Source organism: Kogia breviceps, chromosome 13, assembly GCF_026419965.1.
Source record: "Kogia breviceps isolate mKogBre1 chromosome 13, mKogBre1 haplotype 1, whole genome shotgun sequence".
Lineage (NCBI taxonomy): Eukaryota > Metazoa > Chordata > Mammalia > Artiodactyla > Physeteridae > Kogia > Kogia breviceps.
The window spans coordinates 81,332,104-81,351,307 of NC_081322.1; the positions used below are offsets into that span (position 1 = coordinate 81,332,104).

General features: G+C 46.1%; 1 protein-coding gene across 1 annotated transcript in view; it reads right to left on the reverse strand.

The window, feature by feature from the left end:
• LOC136792406 (uncharacterized) overlaps positions 1–18,299 on the reverse strand; it is a 404,323-nt gene extending 386,024 nt beyond the window's left edge. Inside the window, exons 1-2 of the mRNA XM_067011204.1 lie at positions 18,251–18,299; positions 17,446–17,712 (exon numbers count right to left, since the gene is read on the reverse strand). Of these exons, the coding sequence (XP_066867305.1) occupies positions 17,446–17,712; positions 18,251–18,299 (316 nt within the window). The remainder of the gene's footprint in view (positions 1–17,445; positions 17,713–18,250) is intronic.
• Positions 18,300–19,204: the final 905 nt, after the last annotated feature.

The window sequence follows — 19,204 nt, forward strand, 5'->3', positions numbered from 1 at the left end:
TACAGTCTGTCCTCTTGCACAGTTGATCGAAAGATGCTGCATTAACAATTACATTCCTGACCAGAGAGAATTTCCACTCGGCTAGGTGCTGAGGAGAAACAAATCCTCAACGTACAATGCCATACGTCTGATGAGATTTTCACACACTGGCCTCTGGCTCCATACCTTTCAAACCTCGCTACTCCTCCATCACCCACACGTTCTGGGGACCAGGTGATGAACAGCGCCGACCAGAAGACGGCGTGTGGCCCAGCACCCCTGGGCCATGATGCGAGAGGGGAGCCCGTGCAGTGAGAGGTACAAGCATTACTGGAGGCTGTTCCTGCGCTGGGATAGCTGGCGATGCCGGATGAGACATGCAGGTGACTGCAAATCATACACACGTATCCCAGTTAACCCAAGCTAAATATACAACCATCTCGCCCTTCCTGAGTTATCTCAAAATCGTGCAGGGCTTGATAGCAGTTTTCTTCATAATTGCCCAAACATGGAAGCAACCAAGATGCTCTCAGCAGGTGAATGGATAAACAAACTGTGATACATCCAAACGATGAAATACCGCTTAACATAAAAAAATAAATGAGCTCTTAAGCCATGAAAGACATGGAGGAACCTTAAATGCATACGACTAAGTGAAAGAAGCCAATCTGAAAAGGCTACACACTGTATGATTCCAACTATGTGACACTGTAGGAAAGGCAAAACTATGAGGACAGTGAAAAGATCAGTGGTCGCCAGGGCTAGAAGAAGGGAGGGGAGACTAGGTGGACCACAGAGGATTTTTAGGGCAGTGAAATTATTCGATATGAAGCTGCAATGATGGACACATGTCATTATACATTTGTCTAAACCCACAGAACGTTCAGCACCAAGAGTGAACCCTAATGTAAACTGTGGACTTTGGGTGATGATGAAGCGTCAGTGTAGATTCATCGATTATAACAGGTGGGCCACTCGGGGGAGGGATGTTGATCGTGGGGGAGGGAATGTAGGTGGGGAGGCAGGGGGTAGATGGCAATTCTCTGTGCTTGTCATTCAGTTTTACCCTGAACCTAATACAGCTCTAAACAAAGTCTATTTTTTAAAAATTTGCCCAGGGCCACCCCATTGCTACCCAAGATGAGGGAAAGTGTGACAGAAGTTAAGGTGGAGAGCCAAGTGATAGCGGTGTCAACTGACTGAGGTTAAATGTTTTCTTTCAGCAAATTTTACAAAAACGTATGTCCATGTGAAGACATGCTGGAGGTCACTCCCAGGGCCTTGGAAGGGTCTCTTACAAGGGGGAGGGCCTGACAGGTAAGTGTCAGTAGCTTCGCGGTAAATCTACTGCATTCAGAAGATGAAAGAAATTCCGGAACTGAGACAGGTGTACGCCTCCGAGTGGATGTGGCCGTGAGCCAGCACGGAAGTCTCTCCTCTGCCTTGACCACAGTCTGCCTCACGCCGGCTGCCTGTTCAGTCTTAGGATGAACAAAAAATGGGTATTTGAGGAGCAGACCTTAGGTCGCCCCCAGAACAGAAAAATAGTCTTCAGCGTGACTAGAGCTTCAAGTTTTACCCAGGACATTTCGTTACTTTATTTAACTCTGAATGAGTTGTTCCTTTAGAACGGTCCAGTTAGGACAGAGTCCAACTCAACCCTCAGAAATCTTGGCCAACCAGAGTAATTTTAGTTGATACAATCCTTTCTGATAATAATCAGGCAATGGGTTCATCAGTGTTTTACAGCCATTCCAATATATGATAGCAAGATTATGTAATAGGGGGGAAGCGGGGTGGAGGAGGAATGGGTTGGGAGCTTAGGATTAACAGATGCAAACTGTTATATACAGAACGGATAAACAACAAGGTCCTACTGTAGAGCACGGGGAACTATATTCAGTATCCCGTAATAAACCATAATGGAAAAGAAAAAAAAAAGATTATGTCATAAACATAGAAGTGGATGTGTGTCTTCCTAGTTCCCATGACAGGCAGAGAAGCATCCAAATTATCTAATTGCTGCATCACAACTTAAATACACATTTAATAGAAGACAGCCTCGTTTTCCACCCCTTAAACTGGATTTTGATTTGACAAAAAACATGTTTTTGCCATTTAAGAGTTTGACAGCAGTGTTGTGAGTTAGACTTTGAGAAACACTAATGGCCTGAGATATACGATGAGGTTTTTATAGACTGGCCCATAAAAAAATTCCTGCCTACATGTTAAAGGCCAGTGAAACAGCAATGAACCTTGAGAAAACTTTCGTGTTTTTGTTGCATCATTTCAGTGGCGGAGAGAGCAATGATCAGTACCAAACTAGTTTTGCATTAAAATCTAAACTGTTTTAGGATTACGTTAAATACAGGGCTACAAATTACATAAATGTCCCACAGAGTGCTGCCTCTGTAACTTGTGAGGGATGGAGAGCCCCCCTTTTCGAGTTTATCCTGATGGAAATAACACCTGAAGAGTTAACTTAGCCAAGACTGAGGCCCATTCCCCAGTGGAGGCTCTCAATTCTGTGGGATAGAAAGAAAGAACCTCCTGGGACAATTTTAAAGTGAGCGAATGGCTATTAACAGGCAGTTGGTTTACTGAATTCCACAGAAGAGGCAAAGCATATGTGGGACCCGCAGCGGGACCCTTGCAGAGAGAGGTCCGGTGCAATTAGTCATCAGATCGTCAGGCAAGATTTGTGCCCCTGCGAAGACAGAATCCATTCCTTGGGTAGCAACATCGCCAAATCTACCTATACTATTGTTTCTGACAAGCAAGCCCAAAGACTCCCTCCAAAATCTATTCTAACCTGATTTTGGGAAACGATAAGTTGCTTATGAAAACATTTGAACTTAATAAGTTTACATATGACTCATCCAGGTTCTGTTTGCGGCATTATCTCTGTAACACAGCCAGGCTGCGTGGCTTACTGGCAGGTTTTATCAGCAAGGGGACAGGCAGGTAGGTCCATCTGCTGCCCAGAAATGGGGCCTTCTAGGTCAGCGGTTCCCAAGCTGAATTCGCTACATTCGCTAAAAATGCAGATGCCAGGTCCTCACCCTAGAAGTACTGAACCCGAATCTTGGGGAGAAGAATTCCTGGAATCTGTTTTAACAAGCAACCAAAGGTGATTCTTGAGCACACTGGAGTCGGACCCTCGAAAGAGTGGTAACTTGATTTCCATGTTAATGTACTTATGTCCATCGTATCACAGCTCTTTGGCTGTGTTTGGTCGGTCACGGTGACCAATGTTGAGTGCCAGGTTCAGTTTAGGAGGGAGTGTTGCGTTAACACCAGACATCCACAGCCCCCTCCTGGTTCCCACCCTCTACCACAACGGCCCTTACGTGAGGTGCTATTTTCCATTAAATCCACACACACACATATATGCATACACACACTTACAACAGAAAATAAAAATGCTTACCTGACTACCTGACTCTTTTCTCAGGATGAACCTGTGCTGTGACTTTTCTAGAGATGTTAGTTTTTTGGGGGTTTTTGGGGGGTTTTTTTGTTTTGTTTTTGCGGTACCTGGGCCTCTCACAGCTGTGGCCTCTCCCGTTGCGGAGCACAGGCTCCGGACGCGCAGGCGCAGCGGCCATGGCTCACGGGCCCAGCCGCTCCGCGGCACGTGGGATCCTCCCGGACCGGGGCACGAACCCGCGTCCCCTGCATCGGCAGGCGGATTCTCAACCACTGCACCACCAGGGAAGCCCTAGAGATGTTAGTTTGACCCTTTGAATGAGTGTTGCATTTACCAGAGAAACCCCAGAGCCTGGCCTCTTCTCTCTCCTTGCAATTGCAAAAATCATTTCATCTTTAAAAGAGACTCTCCATTCTTCCATGAAAGTCTTGCAGAAACTACTTACCGTTTGTACTTGACATTAGCACCACCCTCAAGTGTCCGCTTCTACGTTCTGATTCATAAGTAGTGTCTTCTCATCGTACAATCTACAGTTCCTGTGATCAAACAGTGAGCTCTATCACCAAAAAAAAAATGGGAGAAACCTTTGCGAAAAGAAAATGTGTATGAGGCATGAAGAGAGCTAAATGCGTCCTTATTACCAAAACTTTGCATCACATCGCATGACACAGGTCCTTTGGTTAAAGAGGAGATAGAACTCTTCTGAAGGACAACACATTCCTCAAAGAAAAGAAAGACACTTTAGAAACTTCTACTCAGGGGCTTCCCTGGTGGCGCAGTGGTTGAGAATCCGCCTGCCGATGCAGGAGACACGGGTTTGTGCCCCGGTCCAGGAGGATCCCACATGCCGCGGAGCGGCTGGGCCCGTGAGCCATGGACGCTGAGCCTGCGCGTCCGGAGCCTGTGCTTCGCAACGGGAGAGGCCACAACAGTGAGAGGCCTGCATACCGCAAAAAAAAAAAAAAAAAAAAAAAAAAGAAAGAAACTTCTACTCAAAGCAATGGTGATAAACCAGATCTTTTCCGAGAGAGATGTATAACGCACGCATGTCTGAATCTTCCTCTTAATTTTAGCCAGTTACCAAATTATTGTGTCCACTTTATATCATACAAGCCAAGTACCGTCTCTGACTTCCAGAGAATCCCAGCTTAGGTTGTGTTGTTGTAGAAATCAGGTCTTTGATAGCTTACGAGGTTCAAAATAGGACCCATCATATGCTACAGTTCGTTAGTACACGAACGTGGCTATGAGACAGGGCAGAGCGGGCTGGGGCTCCCTTGCGTATGGATGTGTGTAAAGGGCGGAGCACACAGCACTGCTAGTGTGTCCCTGGGAGGCGTCCGACACGCCCAGGCGGACAGTGCCGCAGCCCAAGGAATGAGAGGAGACGCTCACCTTATGTAATTCTGTTGGTAAAAGAGAGATTGTGCCGTCAAATTCATTTACAAAACACAATCAACTACACCCCCTGGTACTGCTTGCTAGGGCTGCCATAATAAGGCATCCCAGACTGGGGGGCTTCAAAAACGGAAATTGATTTTCTCACAATTTGGAGACTCGAAGCCCAAGATCAAGGTGTAGGTGGGGTTGGTTTCTTCTGGGGCCTCCCTCCCTGGTTTGCAGACAGCTGTCTTCTCCATGTGTCTTCACGTGGTCTTCCCTCTGTGTGTGTCTTGTGTCCTAATCTCTTCTTCTTATATGGACACCAGTCATTTTGGATTGAGGCCCGCCATATGACGCCGTTTTAACTTCACAATCTCCTTAAAGACCCTTTCTCCGAGTATAGCCACATTCCACAGGGTGGTGAGGGATGGGGGATTCAGCCCATAAGGATTCAGCTCATAACCCCTTCGGTGCAGATTCACGAACATGCCGCCCTATCAAGGCGCTGAAACCTCATATGCTAAAGGAAATGCTGACCTTGTAGGGAGGCAGCATTCCTCCCTCTTTCTCTGTCACACTCTTCACATGCCGTGGAGCCACGTCTCCGCAGGGCGTGCCACTGGACCGCTGTCAAGACCTAGGCTTGCCCAAAGTCCCACGCCGACTGCAGAGGGTCCCACCCCAGCTTGCCTCCGTGGGGCCTGGGCTCCCCCAGTCAGCAGAAGCTTCAAGTGCATCTCTGCACCCCGGAGAGCTTGTGCCGGGTGGTGTGGGGAGATGCAGGGAAATACCAGATCACCCCGGAAGGAACTCACTCCGAATTCACTTGGGCAGTAAATGTAGGAGAGGAAGTAAGGCAGAGATAAGTAACAGTATAAAACAGGATATCGTAAGAAATGCCCATGAATGCTGGATATCCCTGTCATAGGAACTGGGCAGATGAATTCACTGTGGACCCCAGTGTCAACAGAATGTTACACAGAGCAGGTGGGGCTTGTACGAAGGAGCTAGACTAATGATTGGAGCATCGCCATGGATGGAGTGTATTCTAGGACCCAGTAGCTGGAATGCAAGTGGAGTTACAGGAATAGGAAACAACAAATTTGAATGATGAGATTTTGAACTCAGAAAATGGGAGAATAGTAACCGTCCCAACAGAATCAGTAAAGTCAGAACATAAGAATCAAGTACCACCTTGGTTGTGTTTTGATGAATTTGAGGAAAAGCAGTACACTTGTAGTGAATATCTGCCGGTTTTGCCTCTCAGTATTCATTTATACTTCTTTTCATAAAGTAGTGCCCAGATTTTAAGCTATGTAGTGTACTAGAACTGATTCCCCTCTGAAGCTATGGACAGAGGCTCTCTCTTCCCTGTCAGTGGCATGGTGGGAAAACAAGAAACATGAGTACTTTGTAGATTCTAGTAAGGTCTTGGCTCTCAGATGATGGGCCCAATCCCAAGGAAAGCAGAGAAAATAAATAAGAAAATGTGGGGCCTTGGTCTTTCAGGGGAGCCCCTGGATCAAACCATACCTGAAGCCATACATTATGGATTTTTCAGAAAAATGAACTTATCATTTAAGCCAGTTTACACTGTGTTTTATATCAGTACAGAAAACACACAGACACACACACACAGACACACACACACACAACTGTTAACTGACAAAATATCCAAATGTTATATACAGATAGGCTGGTGATATGAATTTGAGAAACCACTCAAAGAGGTGATAAATGGAGCAAGGGAAGCAAAGGTGTTCCAGGGAGAGAGGAGTGGGAGAAAAAAGACAACTAAGGATTGGACTGTATAAATCATCATGGGTATGGGAACACATAAATTGAAAAAAAAAAAAAAAAAAAAAAAGGAAAAAGAGAGTTAGGAAGGTAACAGGAAGACCAAGAAAGTAAAGTATCAAATTCCCTAGGGTATGGGTAAAGAGAGGATGCCAACTTTCTAATTTTTTTTTCTCAAGGAAAGGTCCTCAATCAAAATAACAGTTACTATTATCTACTGAGCACTTGCTTTGTATCAAGCAGTGTTCTGGGTACCATACATTTAATAAACCATTCAGTCCTCTCACCTTTACTATGAGATGGGTACCATCATTCATTACCATTTTACAGATGAGAATGCTGAAGCACAGAGAGGTTAATGAACTTGCCTGTAGTCACACAGCTAGGAAAAGGCAGAACTAGAATTGGACCCTGCTATTCTACCTCTATAGTTCACTCTCTTAACCAATAGACTGTATACCTCTCAACTCTCAGCATCTGCCTGGAACTGCTGCTTTTGTGAGTAGGTCGAGGAATGCAGGTAGAAATTCATTTAACCAAAACTTTATCTCCCATATTCAGTCTGACTTGGATGTCTGAAATTCTGCCATTTTTGTATAAGCATTATCCTTTTATTATGGTGTTCTGTCCAGATGTAAATAGAGTAGGGACAGACAGTTTATTCAGTCATTCACAACTTAGCATGAATTAGTTTGATAGAAAACTTCCTTATACAAACAGAGCAACCTGGGACCATATAGATTTGTTAAAAGCTTGAGGTACTACAAATCAGACAGCTCATAAAAGAGAGTTGAATACAAACTTTCCCCGTTCACAATTCTCCTGTGAATTAAGACATTTTTCCTCCTATCCAGCTTCTATTACCACTGAGCATAGGTTTTAAAAGATCATTGTAAAGGTTAGTCTTACCATCCCTGAGCTCAGACCCACAAGATAGTTTTAGAAGCCCAATATTTGGTGTTTATTTTAAACACATATCTGTCTCGCTTAGGATGAAGAATTCCAGTAGTACCAAAACTTTTTTTTTTTTTTTTTTTTTGGCTGCGTTGGGTCTCTGGTGCTGTGCACGGGCTTTTTTTTTCTAATTGCAAGGAGCAGGGGCTACTCTTCGTTGCAGTGTACAGGCTTCTCATTGTGGTGGCTTCTCTTGTGGTGGACCATGGGCTGCAGGCGCGCGGGCTTCAGTAGTTGTGGCACACAGGCTCAGTAGTTGTGGCTTGCAAGCTCTAGAGCACAGGCTCAGTAGTTGTGGCGCATGGGCTTAGTTGCTCTGCAGCATGTGGGATCTTCCTGGACCAGGGCTCGAACCCGTGTCCCCTGCATTGGCAGGCAGACTCTTAACCACTGCACCACCAGGGAAGCCCCAGTACCAAAACTTTTAAGTAAAAACCTCATAGGTAGATTTTGCAAGTAAATCACCAATGGTAGAAAATATACATGAATATAAATATTTATAGATTTTACTAATTTAAAAACCATGAGATATCAGCATAGACCACGAGCCAAGTTTCTTTCAAAAAGGCAAAGAACCAACTAAGAAAAATGTTCCTACACACCTGGAACCCCATCTGTACCTGCCTAAGTCCTCTTTCTTCAGCTTCTCTTCATTCATCACTGCCTCCAGGAAGTCTTCCAGGATAGCCTTGTGATCCTCCTTTATTGCAGGTTAAATCACTTCTTGAATCTCCATTTTCCTCCCTGAACCTTGCATCCACAAGGGCAAGGACTGGGCTATCTGTTTACCACTAGCACTTACCCCAGTGCTGGGCTACAGAGCTGGCCCTCATGAATTAATAAATGAAAGCAGAGGCCTGCTACTCTAAATGTATGAATATTCCTACAATCATCAATAAAGAGGCAAACAGTGCAGCAAAGAAGTGGGCAAAGTGAGTAGGTTTATAAAAATAAATGCAAAATAAAATAATGACACCATTTTCACCCATTTTCCCTTCCTTTTAAATTCAAAAAAAGAAAAAAGAAAAAAAAAACTACATCCCTTAGATGGGGGGAAGGTCACTCTCACAGACAGCTGTAATTTTTCTGTAGGAGACTTGGGCTCTATGCACTGACATCTTTAAAATGTTTGTGCCCTTTGTTTAACTCAGCAATTCTGCTTTTAGGAGTATTTCCTAAGAATATATACAAATATTTACCTATAAAACAATCAGCGCAGCACTGTGTATAATAGCAAAGAAAAATCTAAATAAGCAGTAACAGAGGACTGGTGAAACTATGCACATTAGTAAAATGAAATGATATGCAGCATTTTTAGTTACCATTTATTGGGCCCTTACTGTGAGCACTTACCAGGCACGTCACTAAGTACTTAACACAACACACACCGTCTGATTTTCATCCTCAGAACACTTTATGAAGTGGACATTACTGTTATGGCCATTTTCCATGGGAGGAAACTGAGATGTAGAGAGGTCAGGTAATCCGCTCAAGGTTACATAGCGAGTACAGAGCAGAGCCAGTGTCAGTCTCCAAGACCCGGCTCTTGATCAGTAAAGTATCTGCCCCCAAGTTCAAGGTGTCAAATGTGCATTTAGTAGCATGGAAAGGTGTTCCTGTGTTCTTGTCATATTAACTAAAGAGACAGATTACAGGACAATACACAATATGATCACCTTTTTGTGAAATGCATACTATATTAAAATATACGTATTTTTAGTTACGTGCACACATGCATATCTATGTTCATCTTTGCACAAAGACTGAAAGAACTGATATCTAAAGGTCGTCTCAGGGTGGTGGGGTCATGGGATAATGAAGTTTTTCTATTCTTTTTGCTTACTCCAAAGTTTTATGGTTTTCTACAACAGATCACTTGTATCATACTTTAAGTTTTGTGTTGTTGTTTTTTTTAAGTTGAACTCAAAGTAGCCTAGAACTTTAGAGGACCTAACACATCACCCAGTCTAATCTTCTTACCAGCAAGAGACTGAAGCCCAGAGAAGTCAAGCGTGCTAATTTAACAAACAGAGGCAGGAGTGGAGTCTGCTCATCACAGCCCATGGCTCTGAGCATAGCCCTCCCCCGGGAAGGCAGCTAACTACACTACTTTGCAGGGTGAAGATGACAGAACATGCTGTGCATTCGTTCTCCTGAGCACCCAGGAGCTCCGCCTCCCCAGGACACGTGTTCTGAGCGACACCTTGGTGCCCTACAAAACAGCGCTCGCTGTAGATGAAAGGCCTGAAGGAAACACATCACAGCCCGGTTGTCATGTGGCCTCCAAACAACCACTTTTTTCTAAACCGGTGGCTTTTAACTAAGATGTGTGTCAGCATGCCCTGACAACTTTTGCCAAAGATGAGTCCCCATGGAGACTCTGGCTCAATGAATGTAGACAGGGGCCTAGGCCAGAATATTCTGAAACACCTTTCCATGTGATACTAATGTTGGACATTCGTCCCCCGATTAAGGGTCACTGGTCTGTATAAATCTTCAGGTGTGTGTCTTAACCAGGAACTAGACCTCTGGTTGGTCTAGACCATTGGATGGAACCATTGGTTGCATCTTAATTTAAAACTCTTCCTGTCTGCTGTTAGCAAGAACAGCGGCAACCCCTCCTCCAGAAGCCTTGCAATGGATCTGAGTTCCCTTTAGCTGTCCTTTCTCATTCTAAAGAGAAGAAGGTTATGAAGAGCAAAGGAAACGCTGGCACCGTCCTCCACATTGCTCGGGTAGATCTGGCCAAACGCTGGTTCCGGGGGCACAGAGCTCAAGAGCAGCCCTGTACAGTGCTGGGGACCAAAGCGTTGTCATCAAAGGAGGACAAGCCCCTGGTCTGGATGGTCCTACCAGCCCCTGCTGCTGAAACAAGGGTTGAGGTGTCACATACAAGCCAAGGGCCTGTTCTCTGAAGAAGCCGGGCCAGAGGTCGACGGGGAGCAAGGACAAAGGTACAAAGAGATAGCCCCATCCGGGAAAGAGGAGAAAATGTTTACAATGCAATGCAATGTAAAGATGAGAAAAAGAAGGAAAGAAGCACAAGAGAAATGCAGATGCACTTGTAAAACTGCAAAATACGTTATGCTGTATCACCGGTAATTTTAGTGACTGCTCACTCAAGAAAGGTTTCTTTAAAAAGAAAAATAGAACAGCTTTGTCTTAGTTGAATAATAATAGAATTTTTATTTTTTATTTATTTATTTTTTTTGCGGTTCGCGGGCCTCTCACTGTCGTGGCCTCTCCCGTTGCGGAGCACAGGCTCCGGACGCGCAGGCTCAGCGGCCATGGCTCACGGGCCTAGCTGCTCCGCGGCACGTGGGATCTTCCCGGACCGGGGCACGAACCCGTGTCCCCTGCATCGGCAGGCGGACTCTCAACCACTGTGCCACCAGGGAAGCCCCAATAATAGAATTTTTAATACCTGATTGTGTTTCTTGCGTTTTTGACATTGTTTATATTTGTTATTTGTATATATTAATACATAAGTAGATTTTAAATAAATCCTACCCAGGAACCATTTTTAGAAATTTTGATTTTTTTGATGTTCCTCTTTTTAACTAGACTACTGAACTCTGAAAAAAAACGCTTAGGGATACATTACGATTGTTTAGAATATTACAGCTAACAACGAAAATTAAAATAATGAGTGTTTTCTTTTAAATTATATCAAATCTCTCTGACAGGGGAAGTGCTAATGGCTCTTTCAGTTAAAAGACTGTGCTGCCCCTTCTCATTAACATACACAAGTTGCGGTAGTTTTAAATCCTTAGTTACTTCATAATAACCCAGGGCTGCTGCTGCTGCTGCTGCTGCTGCGGCTAGGAAAACCCAGATCTCACGGAGTCTAGTGCAAAGGATGTCAGCTCAAGCCCAGGTGTGGGCCTCCGCTACCTCCGTGTTTGCAGATTCGAGGCTGCATTAGTGAATGTTCCCTGCTCTACACGATCTCCAGGAACATTGAGCCAACCTTGGGCAGAGGCCTAAGACCTCCTCCTCTTCCCCCTCTGCTGAAATCTCCACTGACGTCCAAGGAAGTTCAAACCCAACCACCTTCACCCTTCTCTGACTCAAGGCTTTTCTTCTGCGACTGGAAAGCATTTGCCCCCGGGATTATATTACACCAGCAAAACGTCATGGAAAGAGCACTCGACGTAGAGTCAGAAGGCAAAGGTTCAGGACACAGTGAAGTCTCTGACTTGCATTTGTGATATGAAGCCTCTCTGAGCTATAATCTCTCCCCTGTAGACGGAAATCACACCAGCTCCATGTCCTCCACCAGGCCAGGGGAAAGCAAATATCCATTAAAGCATTCGGCACAGTGCCTACCAGTGCAGGTGAGGGGGTGATAACGGGAGCCAGACATCAGGTCTGCTGTGTGTCAATAGCCCAGCTGGCCCAGTGCCTTGCCTGCCACAGAGAGAGCCTCTGTCCCTGCCCAAGCGGGTCCCGAGACCGTCTACACGGGACTCCAAGAAGGCCGGTTTCCTGGCTGCGCGCCTGCAGGAGTGGCTGCCAAAGACCCTGTCTGCTGACCCCAGGCAGCGAATACTCAGCTCTCCATCTGAGATCTGCCTGTTAGAGGTGCTCCCGTTTGATGGATATTTATGCATTGTATTCTTTGCTTTCTGCAGCTGGGACTGATTTGGTCAAAAAGAGGGCTCTGCAATAACGGTGTTAAACAAACAGCATTGGGCCTGGTATTTTTAGATACATTAAAATTCTGTTTAAGCACGATGAGGGGGCCTGAAAAACTCAGGCCATTTCCCACAGCTGAGTGAATACTGATAAGAGCTTTATCCAATTTATAAGGCAAGAGAAGGAAACAATCATGTGTGATGGAATTGGACAAATAATCCAGCTCCAAATAATTATGAAATATAATGCAATTACAGAACACTGTGTCAGGGTTCTGGCAGTACCAGATTCTTCCCTTTTATGAGTCAACAGTAATCTAGAATTTTGACACTCACAGGATTCATGAGTGGCCAGACACTGCAGGCAAGGAAAAGTCAAGACAAAACCAATAGAAACGTGTGTGTGTGTGTGCGTGTGTGCGTGTGTGTGTGCGTGGCACACACCCTTTCTTTTACAGCCGTTCACACATGGACACATCCTGTACTACCCACCAAGACAGAGAGAGAACTTCAGTTTATGACAGCTCTCCCCCAAAATTCCAATTCTATGTAACAGGAGAAATTCATATTCTACTGATAGTTTGTTGAAGAGGTAAGGAAATTTTTTCATTACAGAATCCACACAGCAGAAATGGATAAAATTTCTCCACGCATTTTCTGTTCTCCACTCAAATGTCTCCTCTTTCCCACTGCTAACTCCACCTCTCCCCACTCCTCCTCCACTCTGGCTCAGAGGAGGTTGGCTTTTCTCAACCCCAGAAGCCAGGTAACAAAACAGGAGGTTTTCCCTCCTGTACTGTCTGCTTGTGAGGCCCTACCTGCAGAGGTCAAGGTCGGAGGAAAGTTAAGGTTGACTCCTTCATCACCCTGGGTTGTGGTCTAGACTGTGGTCTGAAGGACTGGAGGAGGTTGAAAAGAATAGGAAGGAAGTGGGCGAGGGGAGAGCAGGGCTACCCTTCCCCGGCCGGGTGGGAACAGAGCCACCCCACCTCCTCACCACCCTGGATCCTCACCTAACTTTTAAGAAAGCCAGCAGGTCAGACTGAAAAGACGAGGGTTAGGGGTGTACGTCGAAGCTCGGTTTGGTCTCTGTTCACCTGACATCTCTCCCTTGTGTCTCCAACCTGCAACTCAGGAAGACTCGGGTTTTCATTTCAGGCTCCTCCTACAAATAGAGCTGCCCTTCCTCCTGGAGTCATTGGGACCCTACTGTCAGGTGGCTTTCCAGGTCCCCAGGGGAAAGAGGAAGACATTGGAAGGACCCTGACCAACGGCCCCAGATCTGAGGCGCTGGCTGCTTCCCAAGACGTTTTTTCATTCTTGCCTGAGCTTCTTCCAGACAAGCCCCCCTGGAGGATGACCATGCCCTGAGTTCTACTGCAGGGCTCTTACCTGACACCCTAGGGCCCCTGATGGAAGCACAGAACGGGCTCTGACCAGTCAGCCTCCTCCTCCACCACGCACGCACCGCAGGGCTGGACCACAAACCTTCCTGCTTCACACTGCTGTCTGCGAGATCTTTCTAAAATTAAAATCTCTCTCTCTCTCTCAAACACACACACACACACACACACACACACACACACACACACACACACACTTTGGCTTAAATGTCTTCAGGAAAGACCTCCCCTTTGCTTTCAGGGAACAGTTCAAATCTTTAAATGACTTGCAAAGCCCTTTGGATTTGGCCTCTGCCCTTAACACTCTCCGCACCAGAGTCCCTTGGAGTTTCTTTGAGCAACGAAGCTCTTCTCACCCCAGATCCCACCACGCGCGGTCTCTCCTCCTCCTCTTCCTTCACTCTACACAGAGCCAGCCTCTTACTATCCTTCAGGTGTCACTTCAGTACTGTCTCCCCAGAGAGGCCTTTGTGACAATCCTATCTAAATCAGGTTTCCTACGCACAAATCTACACGTCCTAATTCTCTAGCACAGCACCCGCGGCCTTTCGCTTCAAGGCACTTCCTGAAATTTGCAATCACTAATTTCTTTGTTCAATTTTTTACTTTCCATCTAGGAAGCTGACGGTTAGCTCCAAGATGGCAGAGACCATGAGTCATTTCCCCAGCATCAGCACCGTGCATATGGTAGGTTCTTGAAATATTGTTATAAGGTATTATCATAACTTAAACTTCCCTTGTATCTTTCAGACAGACCAAAGAAAGAAGAATTATCATCGCTTTATTTAAAGAACAGTGAAGAGACTGGCTGATTCTGGGTATCTGTACTGCAAAGTCCTGGAAACAACCTGTGGGTAGATACAGCAGACAGGCTGGCAGGGTAGCTCTTGAAAACCCAGATGATAAGTCTGAGCTTGATCTGGCTCCGCACTTTGAGAGGAGTAATGATCAACTAAAGCGTACCCAGAGGTCATGCCCCAGAAACAGTGAAAGGGCTCTGAGCTTGACTCGGTGAAGGAAGACATGACAGAGTAATGTCTTCAAATATCACGGCAAAAGGGAAGCAGGTGTTTTGGTTGTTGTCGTTCTCATGGGCGAAAGTGGGTCCAATCGGTACTTGCTTCAAGGAACTGATTTCACCTCAATACAAAAACAAACCTGTTGGGCTTCCCTGGTGGCGCAGTGGTTGGGAGTCCGCCTGCCGATGCGGGGGACGCGGGTTCGTGCCCCGGTCCGGGAAGATCCCACGTGCCGCGGAGCGGCTGGGCCCGTGAGCCGTGGCCGCTGAGCCTGCGCGTCAGGAGCCTGAACTCCGCAACGGGAGGGGCCACAACAGTGAGAGGCCCGCGTACCGCAAAAAAAAAAAAAAAAAAAAAAAAAAAAACCAAACAAACCTGTTAATACCTTGCACTGGCCAATAATGAAACCCATTACTTCATGAGGCAGTGAAGTCCCTGTGGCTGAAGTGATAAGCAGGAAACCGAAGAAGATTATTGGGGAGATAATTTCTATATCCAGCAGGAGAGTGGATTTGTATGATCCCTTTCCATTTCAAAACTCAAAGGGCAATGGAGAGCCGCCATCAGAAGTTCTGAGCCAAGGGTGACGTGATTTTCTTAAAGTGTTGTATTAGAAAGATCTGTGAAAGGCGGTGAAAACGAAAATGTTTTCAGTACTAAAGGAAAGAATCAGAGGTACCTTGAGATAGCTTAAGACCAGGATGGAGCATTATTAGCCCAAATGAGATCTGATTTGACAAAAACAGCATAAGAAAATAGTGCTCACAAGATTTGTAACAGCTATCGAAGTCTCCAAGATAAGAACTTTCTTCATGACTAACATCTTTAATGATAAGCAGATAAAGGCTTCTACATCAGAGATTTTAGAACCTATTTCAATAAGAATGACCCCTCACCTTAACATTCTATGTGGGATACTCAATTACAGCAGTGTTCAAGATCAAAAACTTGTGGAATGTCTGATCTGTTTACATATAGTCCAACCAGCAGTTAAAGAGATGTCTTCACTGTAAGTAATTAAGGCTCTCTTATACCATATTTAAATCTCTAAAGGGGCTGTAAGCTATCTGGGTCACATTTAACACTGCGAGTACAAAACCCTTACTGAAAATTGCAAAGATGCCACAGCCTCTTTTTTGCTTCATCATCACCTGATAGTTCTTTACATGTTCTAGTCATAGAGGAAAAGGTCATGTTTCCAGAAACTCCGCAATGGCCAGTCCTTCAGGTGTTCACCCCTGGGCAATGATCAAGGCATCTGCTCTGTCATCTCCCCTCTTCTTTTCTTTTCTTTTTCTTTGTGAGTAAGAGAAGGGTCTCTGCAGTGGAGATGCCATCTGTGAAACCCTGGGTAGTGATTCAGACATTTGCCAAGGGATCCAACTGCTGGAATTAAATGGACTCTGCTCGGGGGTGGTATGATTACAATTCCGGCCTGCCCCAGAGCCACAGGCACAGATCCACAACACCTGGCACCTCCTCTGCCCATGGCGAAGTAAGAACCTGTTGCCAATTGACTTAAGTTTCACCATTTAAAAAAAAAAAAAAAAAAAAAAAGCAAGAAACACATTTTTCACTACTTGCTGTTAAAGAGAATGCTTTGACTTCCATACCGGAAGAGGTTATGAGGGAGGGGAAAGATGGTGACAGATGTGGTCAGTAGTTTACATGGCTTCCTTTGGTCTGGCCGTGACCAGGTCCATCGAACCCACAGTAAATGGTAAATTCAAGTCTGTGATGCCAACCAGAACATAACCTTACTGGCTGCATACGGAAATCCGTGTCAACTCCTTTACAAGGGTTAAAAAGAGAGAATGAAAAATAAAAGGAAAGCCTGAGCTTTTTGCATTTCCATTTTGAATGTCAGTCGGCAAAAGAATATTTTTTAATCTTAATAGACGGTGACACCAGATTTATTTAGTCTGGAGGAATAGCCAGCCCTTAGTACACGAAGTAATACTGTCCAAACCATAGTACAGGTGCTTCGGCTGTCTGAGGCAACGGATTTTTGGAAACAGCAAGAGGGCTTTAGATTAAACATCGGAAAATATTCCTGTTTGTAAGACATGGTAGCCACTGAAAAGGGGTGGAGCTAAAACTTTGCTGAAAAGCCAATCTGCAGATTAAGCCGGTGATTTCTGTTAAGAGTTTGGTTGGGGAGGTTTAGCAGCTTTGTCTAGAAAGCCCTGATTGAAAACCACAATGTTCAGCCAGTCAGTGAGATTTCATGCCTTCATCTGAAACCCACACCAACAAATGCATCTCTTCACGCAATTCAGGCTCTTAGAATCTTCGCTAAAGAACCACACCAAACCGGGGAACTCAATCTCAAAGCCCTGATCCCTCCCAGAGGAGCTCAAGTTCCATTTAAAGGTTCAATAAAAAGATGAGAGGTGGGGAAATGCCTGCTGGAACGGCACATTAGCTGCTGCATTTAAACCCTCACCACAGTATCCGAACGTGATTGAGGTTCAGAGGGAAAGCTACGTGGTATGAAATGTAGCAATTATTGGTCTATTAATATAGGATGGTAGTGCTGTCGAGTGCTATCTCTAAAAGGAAGATGGGGGAAATTCTTACTGCAAAGGTAAGTTGCCTTTTTTTTTTTTTTTTTCAACTAGGAAAGAACAAAATTAAGAAATTTTCTGGGGCACGATCTCAAAATGTCGCAGATGCAAAAACTTTCTGTGGGACCCAAAACAAAAGCTGGCAAAGCAGGTGTGCTGTCAGTGTCTCTCGCCTGCCATTTCAAGCTTGGAAATCACAGACTTTTTCAAATCCCAGGATTAGTGAGGGACAGAGAAAGAAAATGTGGGGGAGGAAAAGAAGAAATAAAATTTTACCGAAGATTTCCGGCTTAACGACCTTCAGACACCAGGGCTGGAGAAAGGAGAGGTGGCTGCCATCCCCGCGGCCCTGCACTCTGGGAGGGCAGCTGCAGGTGGAGCGCCAGGGAAGGCGGCCAGGAGGTGGTCCTCTGAGCGCCAGGTGAGCGGCGGCTCCACGGATGTCGCCGCGCCGCCATCCCCGCCCCACCTGCGCTGTCCCAGTTTTCTCTGCGCAGCCCGGGCGCCTGCCGCTGGCGGGCAATGCCTCCTCCAGCGCGGCAGCTACTTAAGCTTTAGGCCTTTTTTAAATGACCTCGGGTGCGAGCCGCGGCGAGCCCCGTGTTGTACCACTGGCCCGGAGAGATCACGGGGAGCCAGGATGTCCAGGCGCGCGGCCCCGCGCCCACTCCACCTCCGACAAGGGGGCGGGGAAGAGGGCCCCTCCAAGGAGCTTTCCCCTTTAAAAGAGGGGGGGCTGACTCAAAGGTGTCCAGGGAGAGGGGACAGCTTAAAAGGGGGTCCAGACATTCACCTGGGGCTAAGCAAAGACAAGACCTGCTAGAGAAACAGTTAATTCCTCAGATGCCCAAATCACAGCCGACCTGGAGGAGGCTGGACAGCCTGAGAAAGAGAGGAAAGGGAACAGGACGTCGATCAGGAAGTATTTCTACAGACGCTGGGGTTGGGCTCTGGGTACTAACCAGGGAAGGTACTTCTGCAAAATTGGAACACACAGGCACTGTATCTGTAGGCAACTCGACAAAGGGCACAAGCTAGGAAATTGAATGGAGATTTGTCCCCTGTCTCTCAGCCTACTGACCCACTTTCCTTGGGCTACATCTCCCCCAGATCCCTGCCCCTCGCTGCATCTTCCCGTTAGCCAATAGGGAGGAAAGACAAGGCCCCCAGATCATAATGTAGGTAGAATAAACAACATGGGCCTGTTTGACATTTTTTAGAGGGGCAAAAGTCCCTCTCTTTTCCCAGAAAATCCTCTCCAAGCCACCCCTGACTCCCACTTATGCAGGCATAGACACCACAGGATACCTCCTCCAGCTCCCGTCAAGGGCCTGAAATTCTACATTTAGTCATTTGTGTGAAGCACCAAAAACATCTATCTGCACCTTAAAAAAAGGTAAGTATGCTATTCTGGAAACAGCACCCTTTGATCCATTCTTAGGAGACAAAGTATTTTCTCAAAGAGTCTCCAGCCAGTTACCAGACGGAGGCAAAAGAAAGTAAGTTGAGTGAATATCGGGAGCAAGTCCTGGGGCCAGAGACACTGCCCGGCTGGAGTCCACGGGAGGAGGAAGCACCACACACGCGCACACACGCGCGCACACGCGCACACACGTGCACACGCGCACACACGCACACACACACACACTCTCTCTTTTGGACACACAAGTTCTCTAGGATTTTGTCTAAGATCGGCCTTAGTCACCTGCCAGAAGCCCAGTGTGGCTGCTGCTGACTTTGTTACATCCACTGGAGTGACTGGAAAGATCCCGAGTCACGTGATTGTTGACTAGCACGGCTGTCTCCACCCTCCAAGCGTCCACGGACACTGCGCAGCGCAGCCGTGCAGGCTGAGCTTTAGCGTCAAGCACATTTGGTTTGAATCCGAATTCTCCCACCTTCCGCCACAACTGCCTGAATTCGAGTTCCGGCTCTTCTTCTGAGCAGCTATACGACCTCGGACAAACCATCTGCCATCCCTGAGGCTCTGTTTCCTCATCTATAATCTGAGTACAGTCACAGCAAACAATCCACG